Source organism: Typopeltis vanoorti, chromosome 6, assembly GCF_054136105.1.
Source record: "Typopeltis vanoorti isolate ZY-2024b chromosome 6, IOZ_Tvanoo_1.0, whole genome shotgun sequence".
NCBI classification, from domain to species: domain Eukaryota; kingdom Metazoa; phylum Arthropoda; class Arachnida; order Uropygi; family Thelyphonidae; genus Typopeltis; species Typopeltis vanoorti.
This window is the reverse complement of record NC_143554.1, coordinates 121,723,352-121,750,693: the sequence shown is the minus strand read 5'-3', so window position 1 is coordinate 121,750,693 and position 27,342 is coordinate 121,723,352. Positions and strand designations below refer to the sequence as shown.

General features: G+C 36.9%; 1 protein-coding gene across 1 annotated transcript in view; it reads left to right on the top strand.

The window, feature by feature from the left end:
• The window catches only part of LOC150105883 (MOB kinase activator-like 2), an 89,992-nt gene extending 67,910 nt beyond the window's left edge, over positions 1-22,082 (top strand). The window contains exons 3-4 of the mRNA XM_090394587.1: positions 7,364-7,460; positions 21,935-22,082. Coding sequence (XP_090250713.1) covers positions 7,364-7,460; positions 21,935-22,082 — 245 coding nt within the window. The remainder of the gene's footprint in view (positions 1-7,363; positions 7,461-21,934) is intronic.
• The last annotated feature ends 5,260 nt before the right edge of the window (positions 22,083-27,342 follow it).

Sequence of the window (27,342 nt, the reverse complement as noted above, 5' to 3'; positions counted from 1 at the left end):
CTCTCGATGAGTCTGTCGACTCCTTGGAGTAGCCCGGAATAATAATAATACATTTATTTGATCATTCTCACGTTTGTCAGGAATTCCATAACGTTTAATAATTAACCATGATGTTTCTCTGTCAATATTGTCAAATGCTTTTGAAATCTATGAAATTTGAGTATAACGGCTTCTAAATTCTATGCTTTGTTCAATGATTTTCCTTAAAGTAAAAATGTGATGCACAGTACTTGTACCTGTTCTAAAACCAGGTACAAGTATCAATATTGTACATAAAATTTTTGCAGGTACTGAGAGTAGGCTAATTCCCCTCAAATTCTCATGTTTAGTGAGATCGTCTTTCTTGGCGATTGTAATCATCATTGCCCCTTTCCACTGTTTAGGTATCTTTTCAGTCTCTAGCATATTGTTAAAGATCAGTTGCAGTTTATCAGCAGCAGTTTCTTTAGTTGTCTTAATCATTTCTATTGCTATATTACCATTGCCTTAAGCCTTTCCACATTTCATTTTCTCCGTTACATGGTTTCATTTTTAGATATAGGTTCTGATGTTTGTGAAGTGAGTTTACTTGATCCTGAACGAGGAATCTAGCAGGTTGTCAAAAATTTCAAGCCTGAAATGTCTGGAAATTTCTATTTATTGAGTTAAAGTGGCATATTAAAGATTACAAATGAATTATCAGTGTTTTCTTTATTCAAAAACTATTTTTGGCCTTCTTCAATAAGTGGGAACTACCAATACCATGGATTGTGAGGTGGAGGAGGAGTGAATGCCAAATTTTGGAAGCACAGTATATGCAGTAAAGAGTTGTACAGTGTTAATTTTTTTGATATTGGAGCCAGGTGGAAACTAAGTAAATTTTGCTTTCCTTTCTTATTCTTCTGCTTGGTTCCCAAATACTATATATGTATAGTGTGATAAGGTTTTTATTATATGGAGGTGCTCCATAATCACAGTTCCATTTTTTTATAGCAATATCGACATTCAAACATCTGTCACACTAAAAGACTGGAATTTCTTATTATGAGATACTTTCGAGGTGTAAATTATACTTGCCAAGAAATTCTTGTTTAATCTTTTATCTTAGTGTAAACAAGGTTCGTGTGAAATATCTTCAACTAGACTACTTCTATATTGAGGTTGATGACTTCACATCGGTTGCATTAGTATAGTACACCCACAGATACAAGACCCTTTGACACTTCTGTGCATGTCAAAAGGAGAATCCATTCTGAAATAGGGTAATCAATCCGTATTGTAGGATGAGTGTTTATTATTACACATCAGAAAATTAACTTCTCTTTTATGATCATTGTAGTATTTAAAGTGGTAACTATTTTGCTTGTATAACAGTTGGAAAATTTTACGTATAAATACATGATTTTGTGTGTTGGTGACCAATTCGTACATCACCTTATTTCTTTCTCCCCTTCAACATGAATTGACTCTTCTTGGCAGTCTGCCAACAACAGCTCTTGCTTCTGTGGTTGGACTATATTCCATAATACAAAACACACACATTTCTTTAGAATGTGTATAACACTGTGCATTTTGGGAAAGTCACTAGCTGGACTGTTTTCAACTTTTGAGGTTATATCAATGGGAACCAGACCCAGGAAAATATCAAGGTTGAATTAATGCAGAAATCATATTTCCTATATACAAGTAGTAAAAAGGTATCACCTTATTGAAATAATCTGGATCAGAGATAGATGTATAAAGTTTTTCACTTGGTTATAAAGTAAATTATACTTGCAAAACCACTCTCATTATGATCCTCTTATAACACATATCATCTGCTGAACACATTACTGAAACGGATCTTTTAGGCATGAAAACATTCTTCATTCCACTGTAAATTCTTCCCTTATCTAAACCTTGATTTGGAATGAAGTCTGCCAGTGATGCTGAAGAGAAGAATGAGGCATGTATTAACTGGCTTTCGTCAAAATCTCCATGTTCCCTTTCCTGCTTATATATTTTAAACTCAAAATTGTTGCAAGCAAATTATCAGTATATTTCAGTATATTTTAGCTTTTCTGGTTCCTTTTCAAAATAGTGGCCACGATTTTTGGTCCAACTATGTTTTTACCTCCTTTGCACTGTGATGGTATTATCACATTGTTACTCACAGAACAGCCAACTCCTGATTTCTCATACTTTTTCTCTAATATTTGCACTAATGAGCTGGTAAATGATCTCATTATTCCAATATGCAACATTCAATGTCTCTTTTTCAGGAGAAGATTAGGAAAATCTTATTCATTCTGAATACAAAAATAAGTCTCCTGGTATTGATGGCATTTCTCCAGTTCTCAGTTTGTGCTTCTGAGTTGACTCTCGTTTTGGCAAGTTCTTTTGGCCTCTCTTGTTAGAGGTATTTAACCTATCTTGAAATTAATCCACCTTAAGATGGGTAACAAATTTGCATTAGATTATGGTCCTGCGATGCTTCAATCTTATTTAAAGTAATGGAAAATCCATTGTCTGTTTCTATACCACCATCTTCTCAAATGATACATGAATTTAATCACTGTCATTTCACAAGAGATTTTCTTGAAACATACCTTTTGGAAATGTGACATAAAAGTTTGAGCAAAGTCGATTGTTGATCTCTTAAGCAAGCTCCTACTTCACTGTCTCTGTTTTGATATTTTACGAATGATTTCTCAGATTTTATTTTAGTTCCGTATCGTATGTGATGGGTTTTTATTCTCAAACTTTGAACAAAAACTTGGATATTAAATTTTTTTTTTCACCTACTTTCTTCTGTATGTCACTAACCTTTTCCAGCTGTTTACAGATAACATTTTCTCTACTCTTATTGTCATAATTTACAATTCTCTTGAGAAGATGAGCCTTTTTTTTTTTTTAATAACTTCAATCTTTTGTGGCATGAACATGTTGCACACATTGTCTCTACAGCATCCAGGGAGCTAGGTTCCCACTTTAGGTGTTACTTTACTCACAACTTGTTATAATTCATTCAATGCTGACTTGGAAGGCCGAGTGGTTAGTGTATATGCTCTCCAGCCAAAAGGCTTTGGGTTCGTATCCCACCTTGGCATGGATGTTTGTGATTGTCTGTTAAAATCTTGGTGGTGGTGGGCAGTAGATGTAGTTGCAGTTTGTTGTTGGTGGATTGAGTGGCGGAGACAGTTGTAGAGTAGGTGCCCTCCCTCAATGAGTCTTTGGACTCCCTGGAGGTGTTGCGCAATAATAATAATGGCTTTTCAGTTGAAAGTGAGGTAGCCAGTATTATACAGAGGTCATGGCAAGTTTTTTCCTCTAACAGAATATGCACGTTATTTCATTGTTGTTATAAAACACCTAACCAAATTTTAGTTGAATGTCTGTTTTTGACTCCACCTATAGTTATGGTAAAATGAGTTCATTCTTCATAATTATGTGACAAAAAGATTGACCTTATTTTACAATAATATTGATGAAATTAAGCTAGTATTCTTGTGTTACGGTAACATGTTAACTAAAAAAAAAAAAAAAAACACATGAAATGCACTTGTGTGCACCATAGTAATGTAAGAGTTACTGTTTAGCTTGCATATGCATAACAGAATTAAAAACATCAAACTAAAAATTCTAAGAAAATAAGATTAACTTCAGCTAGATGGTCATCCTTCACCATGTTACTACATGAATGGTGTATAAGGTAATCATCAAAATGTGTACTTAGTGTGAAATGTTCCTTTTCTTCTCTCCAAGTAAACTGTATCAAAATAGAACAATTGAGATATTTGAAAAGACATCCTCATACAACATTAAGCTGTGCTTCAAATTTGCAGTCTAAATATTATGAGTATCTGTTATCTGACTTTGTTTAATATTTTTATTAATATCATGAAATGTTAAATGTGTAAAGGTACATACTCTTCCATTTTTGTAATTACTTCATTTTTCAAAATTTATACTGTGCATATTTGTTATTATCGGCCTTGCCAGGAGTTTGCCTTACCAATACCAGGTGACATAAATTCATATAGGATGACTCTGACATGAGTTTCATAAACTATCCTTATCCTACTTTCTGGTTAACTGGGTATAAGTTACCCAGTTAACCAGAAATGCTGCTACCAGATATATTCAGAGTCAGTTATGTTTAGAATTCAAACATAGATTGCAGAGTAATATATAAATTACGCAAGACATGAGTATGGATTTGATAATAGTTGAAGTCACCATAATGCCAGCTGGAGAAGAGTGATTTTGTGTTTTTGATGTGGAAAGTGGCTAGGCAGGTGCAAGCTTCATGGAACAATAGATGTTTAGAATTATAGTGGGAGACTATGATAAAGTAAGGATACAGATTGATGACTTGCTGTGGCTTGATCAGTTAAGATTGGATTAAGCAGCAAAGAAAATTTTCCAATGTGTGCTTTTGTGGGTAGTAGAAGCAAAGGGGAAATATGGAGAATTGACTTTAGTGGCTGGATTTGGAAAACTGTTCACATCCATAGAAGATATAGTGGAAATGTTCAATAACTATTTTGTGAGTATAGTTCATGTTGGGTAGGAGGGCAGTCTTTCTCCTTATTGAAGAAGACTAGGAAGGAGGACAGATAACTGACAGCTCAGGAATGTGAAGTGTTTAGAATTTTACATAAGGTTGATATTAATAAGGCTGCAAAAGAGCTGGCAGGGCTCCTGGATTAGTTGTTCAAGTCTACAACAGGAACATTCAATCTCAGAAGAGTGGAAAAAAAGGAAAAATAGTATCCATGTGTTAAGGCTAAGTGTGTTAGAGGTTTAATGGAGTGAAATTGCACTGAGAAAGGATTTAAAATAATTCTTCCAATATTTCATCTCAGTTACTGAGAAATCTTCAAGGAGTAATCTTGAATCTCATATTAAAGGAATCTTCAATGTGAGACTTGTAACACACAAGTTGCATTATGCTCCCTGAAGATGTGTCTGTAACTGATGAAATTTGAAAGAATTAAATATTTTTAAGTGAAACATGGACGAAAGACTACAGTCCTAACTAGATGGGATGCCCTTTATGGACACCTGTCGTAGGTTGTATTGCTTTAAGATTCTGACATTTTTAACATGTAGTTGAATCAAACATCCCAAAATATGGGAAACACTAATACTTTGAGGTTCCAGTTTACATCCTAGGCTGTGTCTATAGAGAGTGCCCCACCTAGTTATGACTATAGTCTTTTGTCCATATGTTTCACTTGGTTTTGTGTTGCCTTTGTGTGTGTTATGTCTCACATACAAAGGCAACATACTTCCTGAACATGTCTCTGTAAATGAGAAGAAATATTGGAAGAATTAAATATTTTTAATTCTTTCTTAATGCTCTTTCACTCCATTAAACTTCTAACATGAGAAGGTAAAATAATGCCACTGTATAAGTTAGTGGTGTCTAACTATAGGCCAGTGTATATGTGTGTAACTATCGATGTAGTGGTGAAGATGTTAGAGAGGCTGGTTAAAGATAGACTACAAACTTGGAGTGATGGAAATCTTAAGAGAGCAACCATGGTTTTGTTAGCAGGGGGGGGGGGGAAGGTCTTGCTTCAGTAACTTGGTTATGTTTATAGTAGGATAACAAAAGTGTATTGGATAGAAGAGATGCTTATGTGGTGATTTTTTTTCTCTAAACTATTTGAATAGAGTACAACATGACAGACTACTGTTAAAATTGAGTAGGATGGATAGACAGTTGTTAGCTTGGTTACAGGGATTGTTGACTGATAGTTCCTAGCAAGTTGTATAGGGGGCTGTGCAGTCTCTCTCTCTCACACACAGTCAAAAGTTGGAGTACTACAGGGTTATATATATATATATATATATATATATATATATAAATGATATAGGTTTCAGATAAGATATTCAGCTGTTCTCCTCTTCCAAATTTAGCATCAATGTCTGGAAGCTCTGATCTTGTTGCAAGTGGATTTGTACTTTGAATAGAGAAGATGATGGAATTGAGGTTTATTATATTTGAGAAACTTGTTTACACAAAGTCGAGGAGGTGAGGAAACTGGGATTGTGGTGGTAATATTTTTGCTGCATACACCACCAATTCGGTTACATTTGGATTTCTGTAAACAGATTGGTTATATAGGCAATAAGGAAATAGAATGAAGCAGTAACTGTTACAGGACTCCCGAATGTTGAGTATGAGGACAGATTAAAATGATGTGGCTTTGTTAAGAGCTTGGTAGATAAGAGAAGAGGTGGCATGATTGAGACATAAGTTGGTGAGAGATGCCCATTGGTATACAGTGAAATTATTGCATGAAGCAGTGGTTCCCAAACTGTGCACACAGTTTGGGAACCACTGCTGTGTGAAACACAGCAGTATTTTTAGGACACTAATATTTAGTAAATAGTTTGGACCTAACTGCTTAATAAATGCAACTTTTAGGTATTTCTTTTGGCTGTGTGTGTGTGGGGGGGGGGTGGGGTGCTGTGACAAAATTACCGAGATACTAAGAGCACCATGAACTGAGAAGGTTTGGGAATCTCTGCAGTAGGTAGTAAGTGGTGGAAAACAAGATAATCTCCAGAAATTGTATGAAGGTCAAGTGACAAGGGAGTTAAAAAGGAGTTTTCTTTACATCATACATGATAAATTAATGGTATGTAGTGCCTGAATAGTTGATGAATGCTCCAATGTTGAATGCTTTCATGGCAAGGTCTAATAGTGGTCTGTGTGGTCTTATTGAAGTCTGTGTGTCTTCCTGCAAATGAGTCTTCTGACACCAAGGATGGTTTGGAAAGATATTTACTATATTTATTCTATATAATACTGTATTAATGGATATTAATAATATTCATTAATGTATGTTTTTAATATACATTTATTTAATATATATTTAAATATTTTAATATACAGTATATGTAAAAAGAAGTCTTTATTTCTTCCTTCTGTGTATTAGGCCTACTGGCCTGTTATAGGGCTAATTTGAACCCTTCTAAGTTGTACCTGCCCCAAGGATAAGGTGACTAGCCTTATCCCTCTTGGTATATCCTGTGGGTGTAGCCCGTGTGTTAACAGGGCCAGTTTGCCTGCTTGCGGGAGGAAAAACCCCAGATAAAACTAGGCAGAAAAACCCTGCTGTCCACGTCCAAGACCAGCTAACTTGGCTATGTCTGAGAAAGATCCTTATGCTCCTCACATTGACGATGGGAATTGAACCCAGGACACTCCTTTCCCAGGTGTATGGTTGTGAAGTGCATAGTCACTTAGGCTAACTGCATGGACTTAAGGAAAATTTATTATATAAGCAAAGTGAATATTAGATCCAGCATTATTTCAGAAATTTTAGCTATTAATATATGTAATATATCAATATATTATTATTTTAGTAATTAATTTGTTTTATTTCAGCAATTGCATTTTTTGACCACATTAATCTTATTTATGGCACGATATCAGAGTTTTGTACCATGTCTGGTTGTCCAGATATGACAGGACCTTGTCTAAGGTATGTTTCCAAATTTTCCATTAAAGAAAAGCTTGTTTTATTATTGCCATGATCTTTTTCAGATATTACTGTCATTAAGTTAATGTTGGTTCTTTATGAAGTAGAATTTATGTAGGAAAAAAGAGAAAAAAAAAAAATTCAAATAAGTATATGTAATCAGTTCGTTTTAAGGATTGGTGCCTCTACATATGAAAAGGATACACACATTCTGAATATTTTTATTCAGTTTATTTTTTATTATGGACAACATGTTCAATATTATTATGTATATGTCTTATGGATCTTATCATTGGAATTGCATGGATATACACAAGAAGACACATACACATGCACCTTATTTTGTAAAACTTTTTATACCGTTTGATTTTTAAAAATTTATAAGTTTTGCCATTTATAAGCATTATGTGGTTGTGAGGCCTGGACTCACAACCATATAAATGAGGCCTGGACAAAACAAGACATGAAAAAGTTGGAGACATTTGAACTTTGGTGCTGGAGAAAGATGATGAAAATTAGTTGGACAGAAAGGAAAAGTAATGAAGTTCTAAATATAGTTCATGAAGAGCGGTCATTAATGAAACACATCAATAAGAGAAGAAAAAGCCTAATTGGACACCATTTGAGGCATGGGGGGGACTGATTACAGAAATAATGGAGGGGAGGACTGTAGAAGGAAAGAGGCCAATAGGCAGACCAAGAATTTCATATATAAATAACATAATGATTCTAACTGGCGCTAAGAGTTATGAAGAAATAAAAAGGTCAAGACAGGATGTTGTGATGTGCTGCTATATTTACCAATCTTCGGATTGATACACCAAAGAAGAGAAGAAATTCTTTAATTACTGTTATGAACAATGGAAACTAAATATTAATTATAATAAATTATTTTTAAGTGTTAATTTATTGTAATTAATATTTAGCATGTGTAATTTCCTGTAGCTGAGTCTGTATTGATGATTCCTTTTGGTTGGAAAGACCTGAATTCTAATCCTGTCTAGGATGTAAAGAACTTTTATCAGGACTTTTAAAGTGATGGAATTAGTAGCTAGTCTCACATGAAGGTTGCAGAGTCTTCCTTACAGAAACAAGAATTTTTCTTTTCACAAAACCTGCAAGTTGCAGCTATAGCACACAGTATGGATAGGAACTGCCTTGTCATAAGCAGCAAGCAGACTTATAAGAAGCAGTTACTTGGCTGAGATAAGCTATTGAACCTAACACAAAAGAGGATGGAATTCTAAATTACTGGCACTGCAAGTAGTTTGATATGTTAATATTAAATATGCACTGAGCTAATTCATGTAGAATTTCTCATGAATTTACATCCTTTCTCCTCCAGAAATGCCCCTTAGCAATTTAAGCTATCTTTTGATGTTACAATGCTTCTGTATACAATTAAGAGTACAAAAATACTTGTGCTGTCCAAATTCTATTTCTCTGAGCAGCTGGCATCAGCAAGGGGCTGTAAGCAAATGCATATAGCCATAAAACATTTGCCAGATTTTAAATGCAGACAACCTCAAGGAAGTGGACAAGACTAGGTCATACCCCAGAAGCAATTCGTTGGCTTTGCTTGTTCTTCCTCCCCGAATGAAAAGGGACAAAGGTCTATCATACCAAGAGCTTCACACTTCAGAATAGAGACTCTGAAATTGAGTTCCCTCACCTGAAGAAGCTGAAAGGTTGCAGGCATGATATATTGGAGAAGGCTTGACAATATGGGTGCAAGAAACAAAATGGAAAGGACAATCAGCACGAGAGATTGGAGGAGGATGTAAGTTATTTTATTGTGGCATGAACAGACAGCAGAATGAAGTGGGAATTGTACTTAATCAGGAACATTAGAGATTTGTTAGAAGTGAATAGGAAATCTTCAGTAACATCTCCAATTGGAGGTTAGCAATCATGGTACTCCAATGTGTCCATTCCTCTGCCATCCTTATTAATCTCATAATATCTGTTGTTACCCATCTACTTCTTTACATCATCAAACCAAGATCTTCATCTATGGAGGTCTTCTCTCTAATTTCCCCCCCTCTAGTATTTCTAGAAATGATTTCCCCTTGCTGATCCTTTTAATGTGTAATTCTTACAGTTCTGTGTCCTATCCATAGTCAGCATGTGGCATAACTTTTGCATTTGTTATTCTATTTCAGTATCTCTGATTGATCATAAAAATCTTCTTGATTAGTATATGTACCATTGGGAGATCTCTGCATATATCTAGCTTTTTATTTTTGTTCACAATTGTTTATGATTATCAATTTTTAAACAAAATTCAATACCTCTATCACCTCTGATTTCTTATGCCATATCCATATGAGCTTACACTAGAACTTATTCTTTCCTTTCCTGTTTTGGTATTTCTTGTAATGATTAACACTGTGTTTCATTCCTCCAATATCTTGGATAGCTTTCTCTATTTTCTCATAAAATTCTTCAATTTCTGCATCATCTTCAGATGTGGTTGGTACGTAAATCTGTAAAATCATCAGTGATTTTGGTTTTTTTTCTATTAAAACTAATGTTATTCGTTCATATTTTCTATTAATAACAATAAGAATTCATTTTCTATAATAAATGCAACTCCTTTTCTAGACTCACTTCCCACTAACTGTTCTTGGACACAGTTATAGTACCAGCCCTAATGTTTAATTATGATAGGTCAGAGATGTTAGGAGAATTTGCCTTATGTTTTGACTGGCCCTTAGCACTGTCTGTGGATCTGTCAGCCTGGAAGTGATAAATGGATTACTGCATAAACCAAAAAAGTTAAGATATAAATACAGTATGAAAAATTGGTACATGGAACATGAGTATTGAATCAAACTGGAAAAAACGTCAAATGTGCATAGAGAAGTGGAATGATTAGACATTACGTACTTGGATTGTCAGGTATTCTGGAAAAATGATATTCAATTTTTAACTGCTCTTCCAAATGGAAACGAATATAAAAGTTCCATATCAGCTTTCCAGAATATCTGACAATCCAAGTATTTTTATGCCTAATCATTCCATTTCTCTGTGCACGTTTGCTACTTTTCCAGTTTCATTCAATCCTCCCAGATTCTATGTACTAATTTCAATACCATGTTTATATATTTTATTTCTAACTTGGTTTCTGTAGTAATCCATTTCTCATTTCTGGGTTGACAGATCCCTGGACAGTGCTAAGGGCAAATCAGAATGCATGGCAAATTCTCATTACATCTCTGACCCATCATAATTAAACATTGGGACGACTGGTCCCAAGAACTAGTTAGTGTCCACAATTAAGGTGGGACAAATACCCATGGAGAGAAGGCAGATTCTTACTGCTTAAAGTAATAGATTCAGCAGTATAGGAAGGATTCATTCCTAGCTGTCGATTACTTTAATAGCTTGGAAGGGAAAAATGAAGAGGGAAGAAAAGTCAAAAAGAAGAGTAGGTACCAACCTAGATAAGGTTTCTATTATTTGAATTAAGGTATGATCCAGCATCCCAAGTTCCTTGGGATTGCCATTCCTATACTCACTAGGTGTGAGCCCTTGAGGTATTAGAAAATCAGATATAATAATTGCAGTGCAGAGTAGACCTTGGTAATGAAATTGTGAGTATATATGCACCTTAAGTTAGTTGTGAGGATGACCAAAAGGAAAATTTTTTGGAGAGACCTAGAATGTATAATCAGTAGATTGCAAAGTAGGGAATGCATCTTTGTATGTGGTCATGTTGGCAAAAATAATGAAAGTAGGGAGACAATACAAGGAAGATATGGAGTTGCTGCAAGAAACAAAGAAGATGATAGGCTTGCTGATTTTACGATGGCAAGGCATCTTGCTATGTTTGAACACCTTCTATAGCAAACCATCAAACTCATAGGTACAGAAGCAGGGAAGGCTCCCAGGTGAAGGCATGTACTCTGCAGAAGAGAACATATGAAGGAGGTAAATGATTGTAAGGTAATATCAGGAGAGGCAATGGCAAAGCAATCCAGGCTTCTACTTTGCCAAGTGAAAATGAAAAGGATAAAACAGAAGCAAGTGAAAGGGATCATCAAAACAAGATGATGGAAGCCAAGAGGAAATGACATTAGAGAAGAGCTTGTCACAAAAAGGTAGAAGCAGTGATTGCTGAAAATGAACCAATAGGAGATGGGAAAACATTCATAATATCAGGAAAGAGGTGTTGGACAGACAACAGTAAATATTAAGATAGACAAGGAAATGCAGTAGAATGACAAGATGCAAAAGTGTCCTAGAGAAAAGAAAATGGGACAAACCAGGCAATGAGAATAGCTAGAATATAGAGAAACAAAGAGAACAGTAACATAATCTAAAGCTGAAACCTGTATGAAAATCTGGTAGCCAGACCAAAAGAGCAAAAAAGCAGATATACAAGGCGTGCTCAAAAAAAAAAAAAAAAAAAAAAAAAAAAAAAAAAAGACCGAACTTTTGCTATAGACTTTATTGCTCTTCAAAGTAGTCCCCTCTACTGGCAATACACCATTCCCAATATTTCTTCCATTGTTAGAATGCTTCCTGGAACGCACTTTCTGTGATGATGCACAGTTCTCTTCTTGCATTTTCCTGAATCTCCTCTATGGTTTGGAAGCGGCTTCCTTTCAAAGTCGTTTTAAGTTTGGGAAAAGTCTGCTGGGGCTTCTGGAGAATAGGGTGGATGAGGCACAATGGATGCCTGATGTTTTGCTGGTGTATTGTCATGATGCAACATCCAAGTCTGGTTTTCCCAAAATTCAGGCCTCTTCTTGCGCACATCATCCCTCAAATGCACTAAAACTTCCTGGTAGAACTTTTTTTTGTACCATCTGACCACATGGTACAAATTCATAATGGACAATAACTTTGCAATCAAAAAACACAACCAATGTCACATTGATCTTTGACCAACTCATCCGTGCTTTTTTTGGCCGAGGAGACTGTTTGGCTCATACAATCCTTCCTGTATGCTTGGTTAAGCAATTGAAATGTCTCTAAAATTTTTACCATGTTTGCAGCAAAATTTCACACACACATGCACACATTGTTCTTCAAGCTCTTTCATTGTCGCTTTGTCACTAATCCGATGAACAGCTTGTGCACATGCTCACTTCAGTGGCTCTAACTTGATGACTAATGCTCATAGCAGAACAGGGCAAATGGCAGTTTTTTGTCAAAACCTGCCAGCTGACGTGCTATTTAAGAAGTTTGGTCTTTTTTTTGAACACTCCTCATACCAAGCCAAGATGATAAAGGATCGAGGATGGTACTGTACTATATGAAGTAATGGATTGCTAGATAAATATACATCTTATAAGTATTTTGAGAAATTAATGAAGTAAATAAGAGTATGCAAACAGCCAATTCCTAACATAAGAATGGAAGTGGAAGAAGTACAGAAAAGTGGTAAATCAATTGGACTTGATAACATCCCTGAAGAAAGATGAAAAGGTCTAGGTGAACTGGGTGTGACTATTAACAGATGCCTTTAACAAAATCATTGAAGATGAGAAAATGCTAGTGGGATGGGGGAGATTGCTGGTTCATACATCCAGTCCTGCAGTAAATACAGTAGAATTAAACTCATGAGTCATACTAGGAAGATATAGGAAAGGGTAATTGAGAAGAGATTTGTGAGACTTAGTGTCAACTAGTAAAGAGCAGTTTGAGTTTATGCCCAGTCCAGGAACAGCTGGCACTATTTTCACTTTAAGATGGCATAGAAAGGTACCAGTAGAGCAATGCATAGTACTCTCTCTCTCACATCTTAATTGGTTTAGAAAAGGCATTTGATAGTCCCAAGAAAAGCAATAGAGAATCATGAGGAAGAAAATGATCCAAAAGTATGTACGTCTTGTACAAGATATGTATGATGGTAGAAAAACTTGGGTGAGACGTGGAGCAGAATCAGAGGCATTCCTAATAAAAGTTGCAAGGGTAATCAAGGGGTCAGCTTTGAATCCCTTCTTTTGTCATATTATTGGATGTACAGAATGGTAAGAAATGAATCACCCTGGATGATGTTGGTGATTTATATAGAGTCTGAGCAGGAAACAGAAGAAAGGTTTGAACAATGGAAGAAAGCTTTGGAAGATGTGGTTTGAAGTAGAAATAAGATAGAATATACATCTTGTAAGTGAAACAGCAGTGAGTACAACATTATAGGGCATAAACATGCCACAAGTGTCCAGGTTCACATACCTAGGATATGTGTCCAAAATGATGGATACTTAGACTCTGAACTTGCTAGGAGGATCTAATCAGGGTGGATTTACTGGAAGATTGTGGGTATTTTATGTGATACAGAAGTGTCTAGCAAGTTTAAAAGGAAAGATTACAAAATGGTGATAAGACCAGCACTGATATATAGCAGTGGGACCTAGCAGATGACCAATAGATGGGAAAAGAGAATGGATGTAACCAAAATGAGAATGCTAAGACTTGCAAGTAGTATAACAAGATTGCCAATCTCATATGGAGATAGCAGGGTTTTTTCTCCTGGAAACTCTGGTTTTTCATCCCACATACAGACAAATCGGCCCTTCAGAACACACGCAATTTACAGACATAAAATACTAGTTGTGGTGGAAGTGGGCGGTAGAAGGTGTTGATGGAGATAATTCGTAGTAGAGGTTCAGTGTAGTGGTTGAGACAGTTGTATCAGTTGAAACAGTTTTAGGTGTCCTCTGCGATGAGTCTTCGGGCTCCTTGGAGGTGTCAGGAATAATAATAATAAAAAAAAAAGAATAATAATTCTCTTGAAAATATTAACTCACACTGCAGCAGAAAGGGAGGGAGAGAATAAAACTGCAATTGTGTGGAGAGTAAAAATGGTATCAACCACTTCAGGTCTCCAGTAAGCATTGGTGGGAATTTCATCAGGTGATGAAGATCATTTGTAGCCTGATGGGTCTAGTTTGCATTCGTCCAACTGCAAAGGTATTCTTTTGCTGTGGGAATACTTGCTGTGTCTGTCAGGGTCCCTTTTATAGAAACAAGCCATACTATGAATAGGTGAAGTTGACAGTTAACAGGGAAAGGCTGTGTTTTGTGCTACACCTGCCTAGTGGCTCATGGTAATGCTGCCAACATCAGAAAATTCAGAAAAAAAAAAATCTTGTTTACTTCTATAAAGAAGTAAACAAGATGGTGGATTGTCATCAGATAAATGATAGGAGAGATCAAAGATGGTATTTTACTAAGGTTCTATAAAGAGGTATAATAACCTGCTTGTCTGTGTGTGGTGTGTAGGCATCATCCTTCAGGTGAGTGAGTGAGTGAATGAGTAGAAGAATGTTTATATGATGCTGAATGTACTCCCTTAGGTTCTAAAATTGAGTGGGATGGTCAACACAAGGTATAATGGAGGTTGTGGATCAAAGAGAATGTAAATTAAAGATCCCCAAAAATTATATTCTTGGTTTCATCCTTTATCCAAGTGTGAACGAACAAAGTTTGTATGTGAGGTCACTTCACAACTGGGCTACTTCTATATATAGAGGCTAATGACTTCACATCAATTGCCTTATATCCCATAATGCAATGCACATATCCTTATGGACATGTATAATACTATGCATTATAGGAAGGGCCACTGTCCAGACCAGTTTCAGCCGTTATTGAGTTTTCATCAGTGAGAGTCAGACCCAGAAGAAATACTAAGGTTGAAGTAATGCAGAAGTCCTATTTCCATATACAAGTAATCAAAAGGTGTCGCACCTCATTACTAAAATACTCTGGATTAGAGATAGACATTAAAAGTTTTTTTCAACTTGGTTATACTATAAATTAAAGATGCCAAATTATATTCTTGGTTTAATCCTTTATCCAAATGTAAGCAGACAGTTTGCACATGAAGTAACTTCACGACTGGGAAACTCATATATAGAGGCTAATGACTTCACATCACTTGTCTAACTACCTTATAATGCAAAGCACATACCCTTACAGACATGCGCAACCAGCCTGGGTAGTGACCCTTCCAATAATGCATACCATTATGCATGTCTGTAAGGATATGTGCTTTGCATTATGGGATACTAAGGCAAGTGATGTGAAGTCATTAACCTCTATATATGAGTTGCACAGACGTGCAAACATTGTTTGCTTATATTTTAATAAAGGATTAAACCAAGAATATAATTTCTTGGCATCTTTAATTTATACAAGCAACCCATTTCACTCATTCTCCACTCTTTCTGAGAATAAGGGATTTCAGTCCTTTATTCTCTCCCTTCATGTCATGTATTAAATATATTTTTTTTTTTTTACAGCTATTCCATAAAATCCCTTTAACTTATGTTTCTGTTAAGAATCAGGTGTTGCTGCATCCCAGAAATCTTTGTCATAGATGAATATTCCACATATCCTTTATTATCCATGTTTAAATTCTCTTCACCTCATCTGTCCAAGCCCAGGCAACTAAATATGAGCATAATGTCTACATAAGCTCATAGTCATATCAAGATTTTATAAAGTCGAATAATTATTTATCTGTATACATGTTGTTTATAATATCGTAATCTTTCATGCTTTTGTCTACCATTGTAATTGTCCAACTTCATGTGCAATATAATTTTCAGATCTTAAGCCTCATCTCTTGCACACTTCATTTAATGTAATATACTGTAATCTTCTTCAGTTCAAAATATAACTTTATGCTTTGTCATAGCCCTGGCTACCATTATCCTTTGCTCATAGTGGCATTCAATTCTACATTAGTTTCATTTATTTACCTACCCTAGCTTAGCATCATCAGGAGACAACTGGATATTCCCCTTTGGATCATTCCTGATATCTTGATCATGAAGATCAAATAGCATCAGTCCAAGCACAGAGCTCTGTGATATAACACTGGTCTCTTGCATTTTTCTAGACAACTCCAAGTATAACTGTTTGGTATGTCTCAGTAACCATCTTGTCCATGTTTCAACCTTATCAGTATAATTTTTTTTTTTTTTTTTTTTTTTTTCCTAGTTTGCAAATTTACCAGCTTGTCCTTGGTAATTAAGATACAGAAACATGCAATTCTGTAAATACCAAAATAAGACTGGGATGCTGATTTTGATGAAAGAGAAGAACTTGATTTCTTAGATGAAAAAAAGATTCAAAAGAACAGTTTCTTTTAAGGATGTGAATACTTTTTTCCCCTTAGAAACACCTTTTACATATGGAATTATTACTCGTTTTTCTATTTTCAGGTCTTGGTGTATATTTAATTAGTATTTTGTTAATGGTCGATAAGTTTATCCATTTGATTAAAAAAAAAAAAAAAAAAAAAGGTCAGTTCTTATGCTCAAGTTTCATTCATATGCATGCAAGTTCTCACTCTTTCTTTCACTTGATTAAAGTAAATTATACTTAACAAATTATATTCTTTTTTAGTCTTTTACTTAGGCATGTAAACAAGTTTGCATATGAGGTATCTTCATGACTAGGCTACTTGTATATTGGAGACTGTTGATTTTGTCACATCTCTCACATCACCTCAGTATGATGTAATGCACAGAACATGTCAATTTGGGCATGTATTTTGCCATGCATTATGGGATAGATCACCATCAATACCATGGATGAAGACCTCAAATGTCAACTGATCTAAGTAATCATCCTTCCCATAATGCATGACAATATACACACATTTGAAAGGGACTATGCTATTAATTATGGAATACTGAGACAAACTTGACATGAATCAACAGCCTTTATATACAAGTAGCCTAGTTATGAAAATACTTCACATGCAAATTTTGTTTGGTATGAGGTTGAGAATTGCTGTCATGCCATTGGAATCCTTAATCAGTGGTACTAATAAAGATAAATACATGGATTCATCATATATGATTTGTCTTCTAAGGAGTGCAGCACTAAAGCAATATATGCCAAAGGTTTGTAACTTTATAATTCATTATGGTTTCAAAGTATAAACATTATTTTTCTAAAATTTTCCATCCTAGAAATTGAAGTCTCTTCTGTGTAGTAGAATAGGTCAGTAACATACTACTAATTGGAAATTTCATGGCCAGGAAAATTAACATATAGCTATGTTTGAGGGTGTACTAATTTATAGAACATGAACTGAGATATTTTGCATTAAAGTATTATCCAAGTGACGAAATTTCATTTTTCTTTTTATCAGTTTTATGTTGAATGATTATGCAGGAATATTAGATATAACACTGTTTTACACTTGCCCACTTTTCTCCCACCTTGATTTTAACATAAGTATGATCACATATACACATACTAATCAGATTTTAAATAAGAGCAGTATAAAAATTCAAATTGAAGGTTATCTGAATTCATGATGTCCTAATATTTGATATCAAACTTAAAGCAAAGCTATTTTGGCAATAGAGCAGCCTCTTTCACAACTAGGCTAAATAAAAAAAAAAAAGATCTAATTAAATCAATTTATTTAATTCGGGAAAGATTATTAGTATGACATACCTGTGTGCATTTTTTTATGATAAAGAGCATATTTTTAGATTCTCATTGTTACAAGAGGAATCTTTATATTAATCTTTATGTATGGACATTTTCGTTTGAAGGTGAGTTAGCCAATCTCATACAGAGGTAGGTTTGTTTTCTCCCAGAAACTCTTGGTTTATCATCCTGTGTACATGCAAATTAGCCTTCAGAACACATGCAATTTACAGACAAAACTGTTGGTGAATGATGGCGGTGATGTTAGTTGTGTGTAGTAAGAGAATTAAGTAGGGGAGATAGATGACTATAGCAAAGTGGAATAGAGTGCCCTCCCATGATGAGTCCTTATGCTCCTCAGAGTTGTTGCATAATATTTCTTGATACAGGATCAGAGCCGAGATGGTATATAATTAAGTGTTGAGCACAAAGAACTCATAACTGAGCATAAAAATACTTATCAGGATAGCTGAAAAACATGAATAAAACCAATAACAAAAAAATGAATTAAGCAAATTGTGAATTTAAAGACCTCAGAGGCTCACTTTAGTGAGTACGGGTGTGGCAAACCCGAGGTACCTGATGCTCGACCATGCCTTACTTCATGTAATATACATCTGTTATATTATCTGTAGACTGGTCCCTCCTCTTCCTCCCTTGATTCTTTCTTTCTTCTCTTCTTGCTCCTTCCTCCGAATGCTATTAGAGTATTTGAGGGGAATCTTTCCTATTTTTCTATGTCATTTTGTCTTGTGCTAACAGGACATTATCAAACACTGTAACATGATCAGGCCATCAAAAAATGTTCATACCACATCGTCCGTCGCGCAGATTACCAAGGGACGCATTCGGGTTTTAGGTAGAGGGACCTGTTCGAAAAATATGTTACAGTCTCCCTTAGACACCACTCCTCAGCACTGCTAGAGGAAACTTCATCAATGGGCCCGCTACCCGTTTGGGGAGGTGTTTAGGGGAATAAATGGTTCTGCAAAAAAATGGTTCTGCAAAAGGACGGAAATGGCAATGACAACGACACCAGACTATGGCTTTAGGCAACTGGAACATCTTCTCTCTGACAGGGAAGGAGTTGGAACTGGTTGAGGAAGCCAAGCGCTACCTGCTAGACTTAGTCGGGCTTTCTTCAACCAAGAGGAGAGGCTCTGGAACTGTCGACCTGGATAAGGGGTGGAAGCTCTACTACTCTGGTGTGAGCCCGACAATGTCTGCTCAGGCAGGTGTGGGGATACTCACAAGCCCCCAGCTGTCAGACTGTGTTGCTGAGTGGATCCCATTGGGGGGATGGGTATGTGTGTTAAGGCTTCAGTTGAAAAACCATGATTTGGCTGTGGTACAAGCCTATGCACCTAATCTAGAGTCATAATACTCTGCCTTCCTAGAGGAAGTGGATGCTGCTTTTGACAGGGTGGCAGACATGGAATCAGTCCTGCTAATGTGGGGGGGGGGGGTGGGGGGGGGGGGGGGTGGGGGGGGGGGGGGGTGGGGGGGGGGGGGGGTGGGGGGGGGGGGGGGTGGGGGGGGGGGGGGGTGGGGGGGGGGGGGGGTGGGGGGGGGGGGGGGTGGGGGGGGGGGGGGGTGGGGGGGGGGGGGGGTGGGGGGGGGGGGGGGTGGGGGGGGGGGGGGGTGGGGGGGGGGGGGGGTGGGGGGGGGGGGGGGTGGGGGGGGGGGGGGGTGGGGGGGGGGGGGGGTGGGGGGGGGGGGGGGTGGGGGGGGGGGGGGGTGGGGGGGGGGGGGGGTGGGGGGGGGGGGGGGTGGGGGGGGGGGGGGGTGGGGGGGGGGGGGGGTGGGGGGGGGGGGGGGTGGGGGGGGGGGGGGGTGGGGGGGGGGGGGGGTGGGGGGGGGGGGGGGTGGGGGGGGGGGGGGGTGGGGGGGGGGGGGGGTGGGGGGGGGGGGGGGTGGGGGGGGGGGGGGGTGGGGGGGGGGGGGGGTGGGGGGGACCTCCTTAAATTCATCTTCTAAAGATATTTGTACCACAATATAAATTTGGTTAATATCTGAGCATATTGATTAACGTGTCCAGATGATTTTGAACTGTGAACATTCACACATCAGACGTGAAGTTTTTAATGGGTCTACATTCAGAGCACGATCTTGTTTAGGTCAGTCGGTACAGACGATACCCTTTGGTTGGGAAAAACCTGGGTTTGAATCTCCTCTAGGACGGGCAAAGTCTTTATCAGAGCTTTTCAACTGAAGGTAAGTTATCCGGTCTCAGACGGAGGCGGAGGAGTTTTTACTCCGGAAACTAGGGTTTTCATTGCGCAAAATAGGCAAACTGGAAAGAACACGCAATTTGCAGTCATACTAGGCAATGCAGATAATTAACCACCTTATCATAAGCAGTATCAGGTTTCTAAGAAGATTGCCGTGTTAGGTCATGTTCTTACGCAAATATGTTTGTCCACCTCTTCTGGAAAATCTCCTAACCTTACAACATTGCAGAGTGAAACATTTTCCAGACGCGTTTCCTGGAAAAGTGAAAAGCTGTCATCAAGCAAGTGCATCGAAACGCTGTTTGGTTGAGATGGTACTCTTCCATTTCTATTAAGTGATAATGTTATCTACAGTTGATTTGAGTGATGCATTCTTAAAGTCATTACATAAAGTTAAGAAAACGGAAAGACCACTGAAAAAAATCTTTTGAAGTCCATACATTCTTCACGGTGGACAAAAATAAGCACTGAGTGGATAACAAGAGAAGGAAAGGTCGCCAAAGAAACAAGATGGATGGATGTATCCACAAAGGTTTGACATGAGATGTTGGACAATGGTTAAAGACAGATCGAACTGGAAACTTAAGAAGGAGGCCTGCAGTGGATGGAAAGAGGTAAAAGCAGAACTTCTTCACGTACCATTGTCTGTAAAGAGATTACAGCCAGTGTCAGGAATGTGTATGCTTATATTACGTGTAACGATGAGAAAATACATATCACTATGTTCTAAACCTTTCCCAATATCACTAAGTTAAATAATAATGGGCATAAATATCAACCAGTCATACGGAAATCTGTCAAAGGCTTTTGCAAAATCTAAATCACATTACTATTAATCAGCGTTATATCGAGGTTCCATAGACTTACAAGAAATCATGCATTCTTATCCAATACAAGTTGCAGATTAACTTCATACCCGTATGAGATGAACTCCCCGTTTATGAAGAAGCTTGAAAGTGTTCATGTTTGGTGTCTAGAGCGGGGTTTTCAGATAAAATGAATAAAATCTGCTAACGTCTTTTATTTCCCTTTAGAAATAAAGAGGGAAGTTCAGTCTTCACAGGTAGCCAATCAGAGATAGCTGGCCAGTTATAAACGACCACCAGTGAAGAGACGGCTGACAAGTGCTGCAATCTCGTGGTTCCTAATTCTAACACTATATTTATTGTCTGGAATAGCGTGCGTTCTACGGTCGATTTTCTTGAGTTTCCAGGACGAAAAACTCGACTTTTCGGGAGAAAAACCAAAAACTAATAAGGGAATAAAATCTGCTAACTTTTTTTTATTCCCCTGTGGGGAGTTAGCAAGGCCGTTTTTATCCAACTTTTGTGGACTGAGAGAGAAGTTCTCATATTATTTGAAAAATAAATAAAATATATAAAAAATAAATCAGATTAAAAAATAAAAAATCCGCCAATCCATGGTACTAATGTACTATAGGTTTTACAACTTTTTTTTTTTTTTTGAGGGGAAGAGTGACGGGAAAATAATTAAAATCATTAATATTAAAATAATTAAATAAATAATAATTAAATAAATAATAATAAATATATTTCATAAGTAAATAAAAATAATTAAAATAATAATACATAATCAAGTTACTTAAACACGAACGCCTGTTAGAAAAACCATGCTGAACCTCACAGAGAATCCCACTGTGTTGTTATCAGTATAATCCTATTTCCAAGTCCTCGCAAACTTACCTAATACCTTAATTTCAAATCTATAAATGTTCTCTTAATTCCCGAGCTCATTTCGATAAAACATACAGTGATATCATGAAGTCCTATCATCTTATTAATATCGCGTTTATTTAAATTATATTATTTATTTAAGTTCTCCGCTGCCTCCTAGTCAGGTACAACTAGTTCGTTCCCATGCTTTGCATAACAATAATAAGACGAAGAAACCGCTGCTTCTGAAGAAGAAAAATAGATGCGCTTTGAATATATCTGACAGTGAAAGTGAAGGAACATATTCTTGATGCTGTCACTTAGTCTGTATCATATTATTCAAGTTTAATTACATATGACTGGTTGATCGAAACTTGCTAATGAACTTACACAACGCCTAGGAGGAGCAAGTTCGGAGAACAGTAAAACTAGAAAACATGTATCTCAATCACAAAAAACAAAAAACGTTTAAAAAAACACAGTTTTTTTAAACGTTTTATTTATTTATTTAGGTGGGCTTAACCCTGTCGCCGTCAATATGGATAAAATACATCACTCCTCTGCACTTCGTATCCATCATATATTTCAAAATAATATCAATGGTATTACAATTTTAATATGCACTAAGCATCCGTTAACTGTTAACTTCTGTAGCAGATGGAGTGAGTCCTTGGCTCTTTATCCCCATTTTACTTGAGTTTGGGGTTGTTGTGTGGGTATTACACCCGCTCTTTGTGAGCTTTTGTGTTGGTTTTTACTTTAAGATGGCTTTCGGTCTTCTGTGTTTGAAGTGGTTTGTTGGGCTGTAGTTTGATGCCTGTCTTAGTAATTGGTTCTGGTGGTTTTCTGTTACTGCGAAGAATTTTTCTGCAAGTTTTTCATGAGTATCTTGATGCCTGGTAGTTTAGTATCGCGATGAAGTTGAGTGTTTCTGACAAACCAGGGTGCATTTAGTGCCATTCTGAGGCACTTGTTTTGAGTTGTTTGCAATTTTGTGATGTTTCTTTCTGTCGTGTGTCCCCAGGCTGTTGAGGCATAGGTTAGTTGGGGTCTTATTACTGTTTTGTATGAGGATTTTGTTGTTTTGGTTTAGGAGGCTCTTCCTATTCAGGAGTGGGTACAGCTCTGCAGGGCCGGCCTTCTGTAAAAAGGGACCCGGGTGCAAGAAACCTTTTGGGGCCCTAAAATATTTTTCAAAGGTAAAAATTAAAGGATTCGAAATAAAAGTATTGTAAAACCTCTTACCTGCAAATGATTTTGGCACAGGAAAACAAAAACAAACAAACAAAAAAAAAAAAAAAAACATCATCATCATCAAATTCCTGCCATGTACCCTCGAGGGGTGTACAGGATATGACAGTACTACATGAAAAATTTACATCATTACTAACTTCCTATCTACAATTTTCCTCCAAATCAGTCTGTTACTTGTCAAGACTCCAACATTATCAGATCTTATATTTCTATCGTCTAAAGCACTTTGTACCGTATCAATCCACCTATATCTTGGTCTTCCTCTGGGTCATTTTCCTGCCAACCTGGCAGAGAACACTTGTTTTGCTAATCTTTCCTCTCCCATTCTATTTAAGTGACCATACCACCTGAGATTAACTCTGCTAACGCATTCCTGGATGCCGACAATGTCAAGTTCTTTCCTAATATCCCCATTTTTAATATAATATTGCCATTGATGCCATCTGTTCACGCCTCTAATCTTTCTCAGGACTCTCATATCTGCGGTCTCTAGTCTTTGGTCAAGTGTTTTACTTCTGACCCAGCTCTCAGATCCATAAGTTAAAACTGGTTTGAACACTGTCTTGTATACAGCTAATTTAGTGTTCCGACTAATTTCTCTCTTATTCCATATGAATTTATTCAATTGACTTCCCACCATACCAGCTTTGCTGATTCTGTTGTCTATTTCTATATTTAATTTACCATCTTCAGTAAAAATCGTGCTTAAGTAGCTGAAATGTTTTACTTGTTCCACAGGTTCTCCATTCACAACACAGTTGACATTTTCAGTGGTTCTGCCTATTTTCATTTTCTTTGTCTTTTTATTGCTGACCTTCAAACCATATTTATTACAACAGCTATTCAATTTATTACAACAGCTAATCAGGTTTAATACCACTTTCCTTCATAATGTGATCCATATAGATAATGAATAACAGAGGGGATAATGTACATCCTTGTCTCACACCAGATTTAACATTAAACCATCTTCCTGTACTTCCTTCAATTCTAACTGCTGACTTACAACTCAAATAAAGACTAAGTATTGCTTGATATAATGCCCCATTGACACCATATAACTGCAGCGTATTGAATAGCTTCTCTCTTGGCAACTTGCCATATGCCTTTTCCAAATCGACAAAACTTAAATACAGATCTTTGTTATATTCCCATGCTTTCTCGACTATTTGTCGTAAAGTGAAGATCTAATCCTGACAGCCTCTATTTGGCCTGAATCCAGCTTGTTCTTCACCAAGCTTTTCTTCCACAATTCTTCTCAACCGTTTCTCAAGTATAGTTGCATAGATCTTGCCAGGAACAGTCAGTAGGGAAATACCTCTGTAATTTTCACATTCAGTTTTATTTCCCTTTTTGTATATGGGTATTATGAGAGCTCTACTCCAATCATCGGGAATTCGTCCCTCAGTCCAGGCTTTCTGAACTATGCAGTGCAGCCACTGTAAGACTTTTATACCACCATACTTCAGCATTTCTGGTCGAATATCATCTACTCCTGCTGCCTTTCCACATTTCAAGCCTTTGATGGCTTTTTCTACTTCAGGTATGGATATGTATTCCTGACTGCATGCCTGGTCAGTGTTTTTTATCACTGTGCTGTCATCACTGCTTGTTTCATTTAGCAGTTTTTCAAAGTAATTACTCCATACTTCAAGGATATCTTTTTCTCCCATTTTCATGTCATCTTTATCATCTCTGACTCCTTTTACAGCACTCTTTCCTCCATTCCTAAGATTCTTCAACAACCTCCAGAATATTTTGCCACCTTCTTGATATTTATTTTCTATATTCTTGCCAAAGTCCTCCCATGACTTTTGTTTAGCTAGTTTTACACAGTGTTTAGCTTTCTTAAAAAAAAAACATTCGAAATATAATACGTTTCCGCAAATGTGTACCAACTGTGCCCACTCGATCGTGGGGCCCGGGCACATTGCACCGTCGCACCCCCCCGAGATGGCCGCCCCTGCAGCTCTGCTATGGTCTGGTTGGCCTTGGTGGTGACGTAGTCGGTGTGTGTCTTTAAATTTAGTTTCCTGTCCATGTGTACTTCTAGGTATTTTGCTGTCTCCTGCCAGGGGATTATATTTCCAAACATTTGAATGTTGTCTTCGGGTTCTGTTTTTCTTCTGCTGAATAATACTGCAGAACTTTATGCTGGATTAATTGCTATTCGCCATTTGCTGTACCAGTTTTCTAGGATGTTGGTTGCAATTTAAAGTTTCTTGGTTGTAAGTTTTGGTCTGAGGGACCTAGCTATGATGACTGTGTCATCGGCATAGAGTGCAGTGATGGTTAGTGGTAGCTTGGGGAGGTCTGCCATGTATATGGAAAAGAGGAGAGAAGATAGCAGGAAGCCTTGGGGGATGCCGGCAGTTATTTTTCTTTCAGTGGATCTGATTCCTTCTATTTTAGTTTTGAATTTTCTATGACATAAGTAAGATTTGATGAGTTGGACGAGTGGTGTTGGGATGCCTGCCTTGTGTAATTTGTACAGTAGCCCGTAATGCCAGATCTTGTCCAATGCCTGGGCAATGTTCAAGAAGATAGCTCCTGAGTGTTGGCACCATTCGTATCCTTGAGTGATGTTCTATGACTCTGTAGATTTGATGGGTTGTTGAGTGTTTTTTTCTGAAGCCGAATTGTTCATCAGGTATTATGTTGTTGTTTTCTGTTGCTTCTTGGATTCTTACAAGGATTAGATGTTCTGCTATTTTACCTATGCAAGATAGTAAGCTGATAGGCCTGTAGTTTTGTGGGGCTAAGCATCCATGGTAACCTGGACCTATATATACGTCTTAGCCGGTTGGGTGGATAATAGTGCTTATCCCCGGTGCGTTATATATCCTAATAATAGTCCTGCATTTATTCCATGATTTCTAACATCCGACTCAGATGTTTTATTTCATTTATTTATTTATTATTTTTTTAATATAATGAAATGAATTTTCTTTATGGCATATAAAGAACATCCACTATTACTGATTTCAAGTGGAAATATTTTTGGATTTATGTTACGCCATTAAATGTTACGGTGCAAATTATAATTATTGCTTGCTCACACCTACACGACAGTGTTGTGTGTGTATGGGTAAAAGGATATTTAACCTTTTTGAGTAATCAAAACAGTATGCCGTTGACTTCAGCCATCATAAAAATAAAGAACCCCTGCGAATTTCCCATAATGCATAACAGAAACTTGCGCAATAAAAAAATATTAAAAAGATATAAAGCAAAAACATTTCTCTACTGAAACCTTAATTTAATTGGCTCCTGTGGTCAAACAAACTAACAAAAAGGAATTAACTAATTCTAACCTTTCTTCCAGTACTTAACGTCAAATTAAAAAGAAAACCTTGTCGCATACCAAACGTCTGGCGGATAACATTAAAATAAACTTTAAGCCACCTGCGAAATGAAAGAACATTTTATTGTACTACTAATAATAGAGAAAATATTAAGTATTATTATTAAATTTTGTTAAAAGGGGATCTTGTTTCATAAAGAGAGCTACAAAATGATCATAAGAAAAGTTAATATTTTACGCACATAATCTATAAAAAAATATGCCTTTAAAATGCTAAGAATTGTATTATTATTATTATTATTATTATTATTATTAATGCGATTGCTTCATAATCGGAGCTGATGCGCAGACACGCAGATTTACCGTATATGAAAGAAGAGAATAACAGAATTGTATGGCATGAGATAAGAGGTTAGTATTATATGAGAGGTGACCAACAAATATTTAATGAGGACAATAACAAATTTACGTAACGAAATCTAAAAGATTACTTAAAGTGATGAATAGAAAAATGCAAGAATTACGGAAGAACAAAATACCATGCTAGAAATATAATATGGAAGTATCATATGGAAGAAGTGAACAGTTACATGAAGCTAGAAGAATAACAAAGGTAGCAAGACATCAGAAATTGGAATAGGAGGGGAGACTAGCAAAACAAACGAACAGAAATCCCAAGGAGTTTCTGCCCTGTAACCAGCAAGAGAATGAATGAATGATTATCGGAGAAACACCAAAAGCGACCAAGGAAATTGATGATGATGGTAAATAGGTGGAGGAAGTGTGATGTGATTGCAACAATTTTTTTAGAAGGTTTATGAGTGGTTCAAGGTCCAGGAAGTGGTGAAAGCACTGACATCTGTTTAAAGCAAGATATAATAGATTTTATGCATATTGGATTGCTTTCTTCGCTCATTATATAACTTAATAATTCGTTGACTCCTGGGCATTATTGTAGTAGAGAACGGAGGAAGTAAGAATTGAAGTGAAAGATCACTTCCACTCTTAGTGAA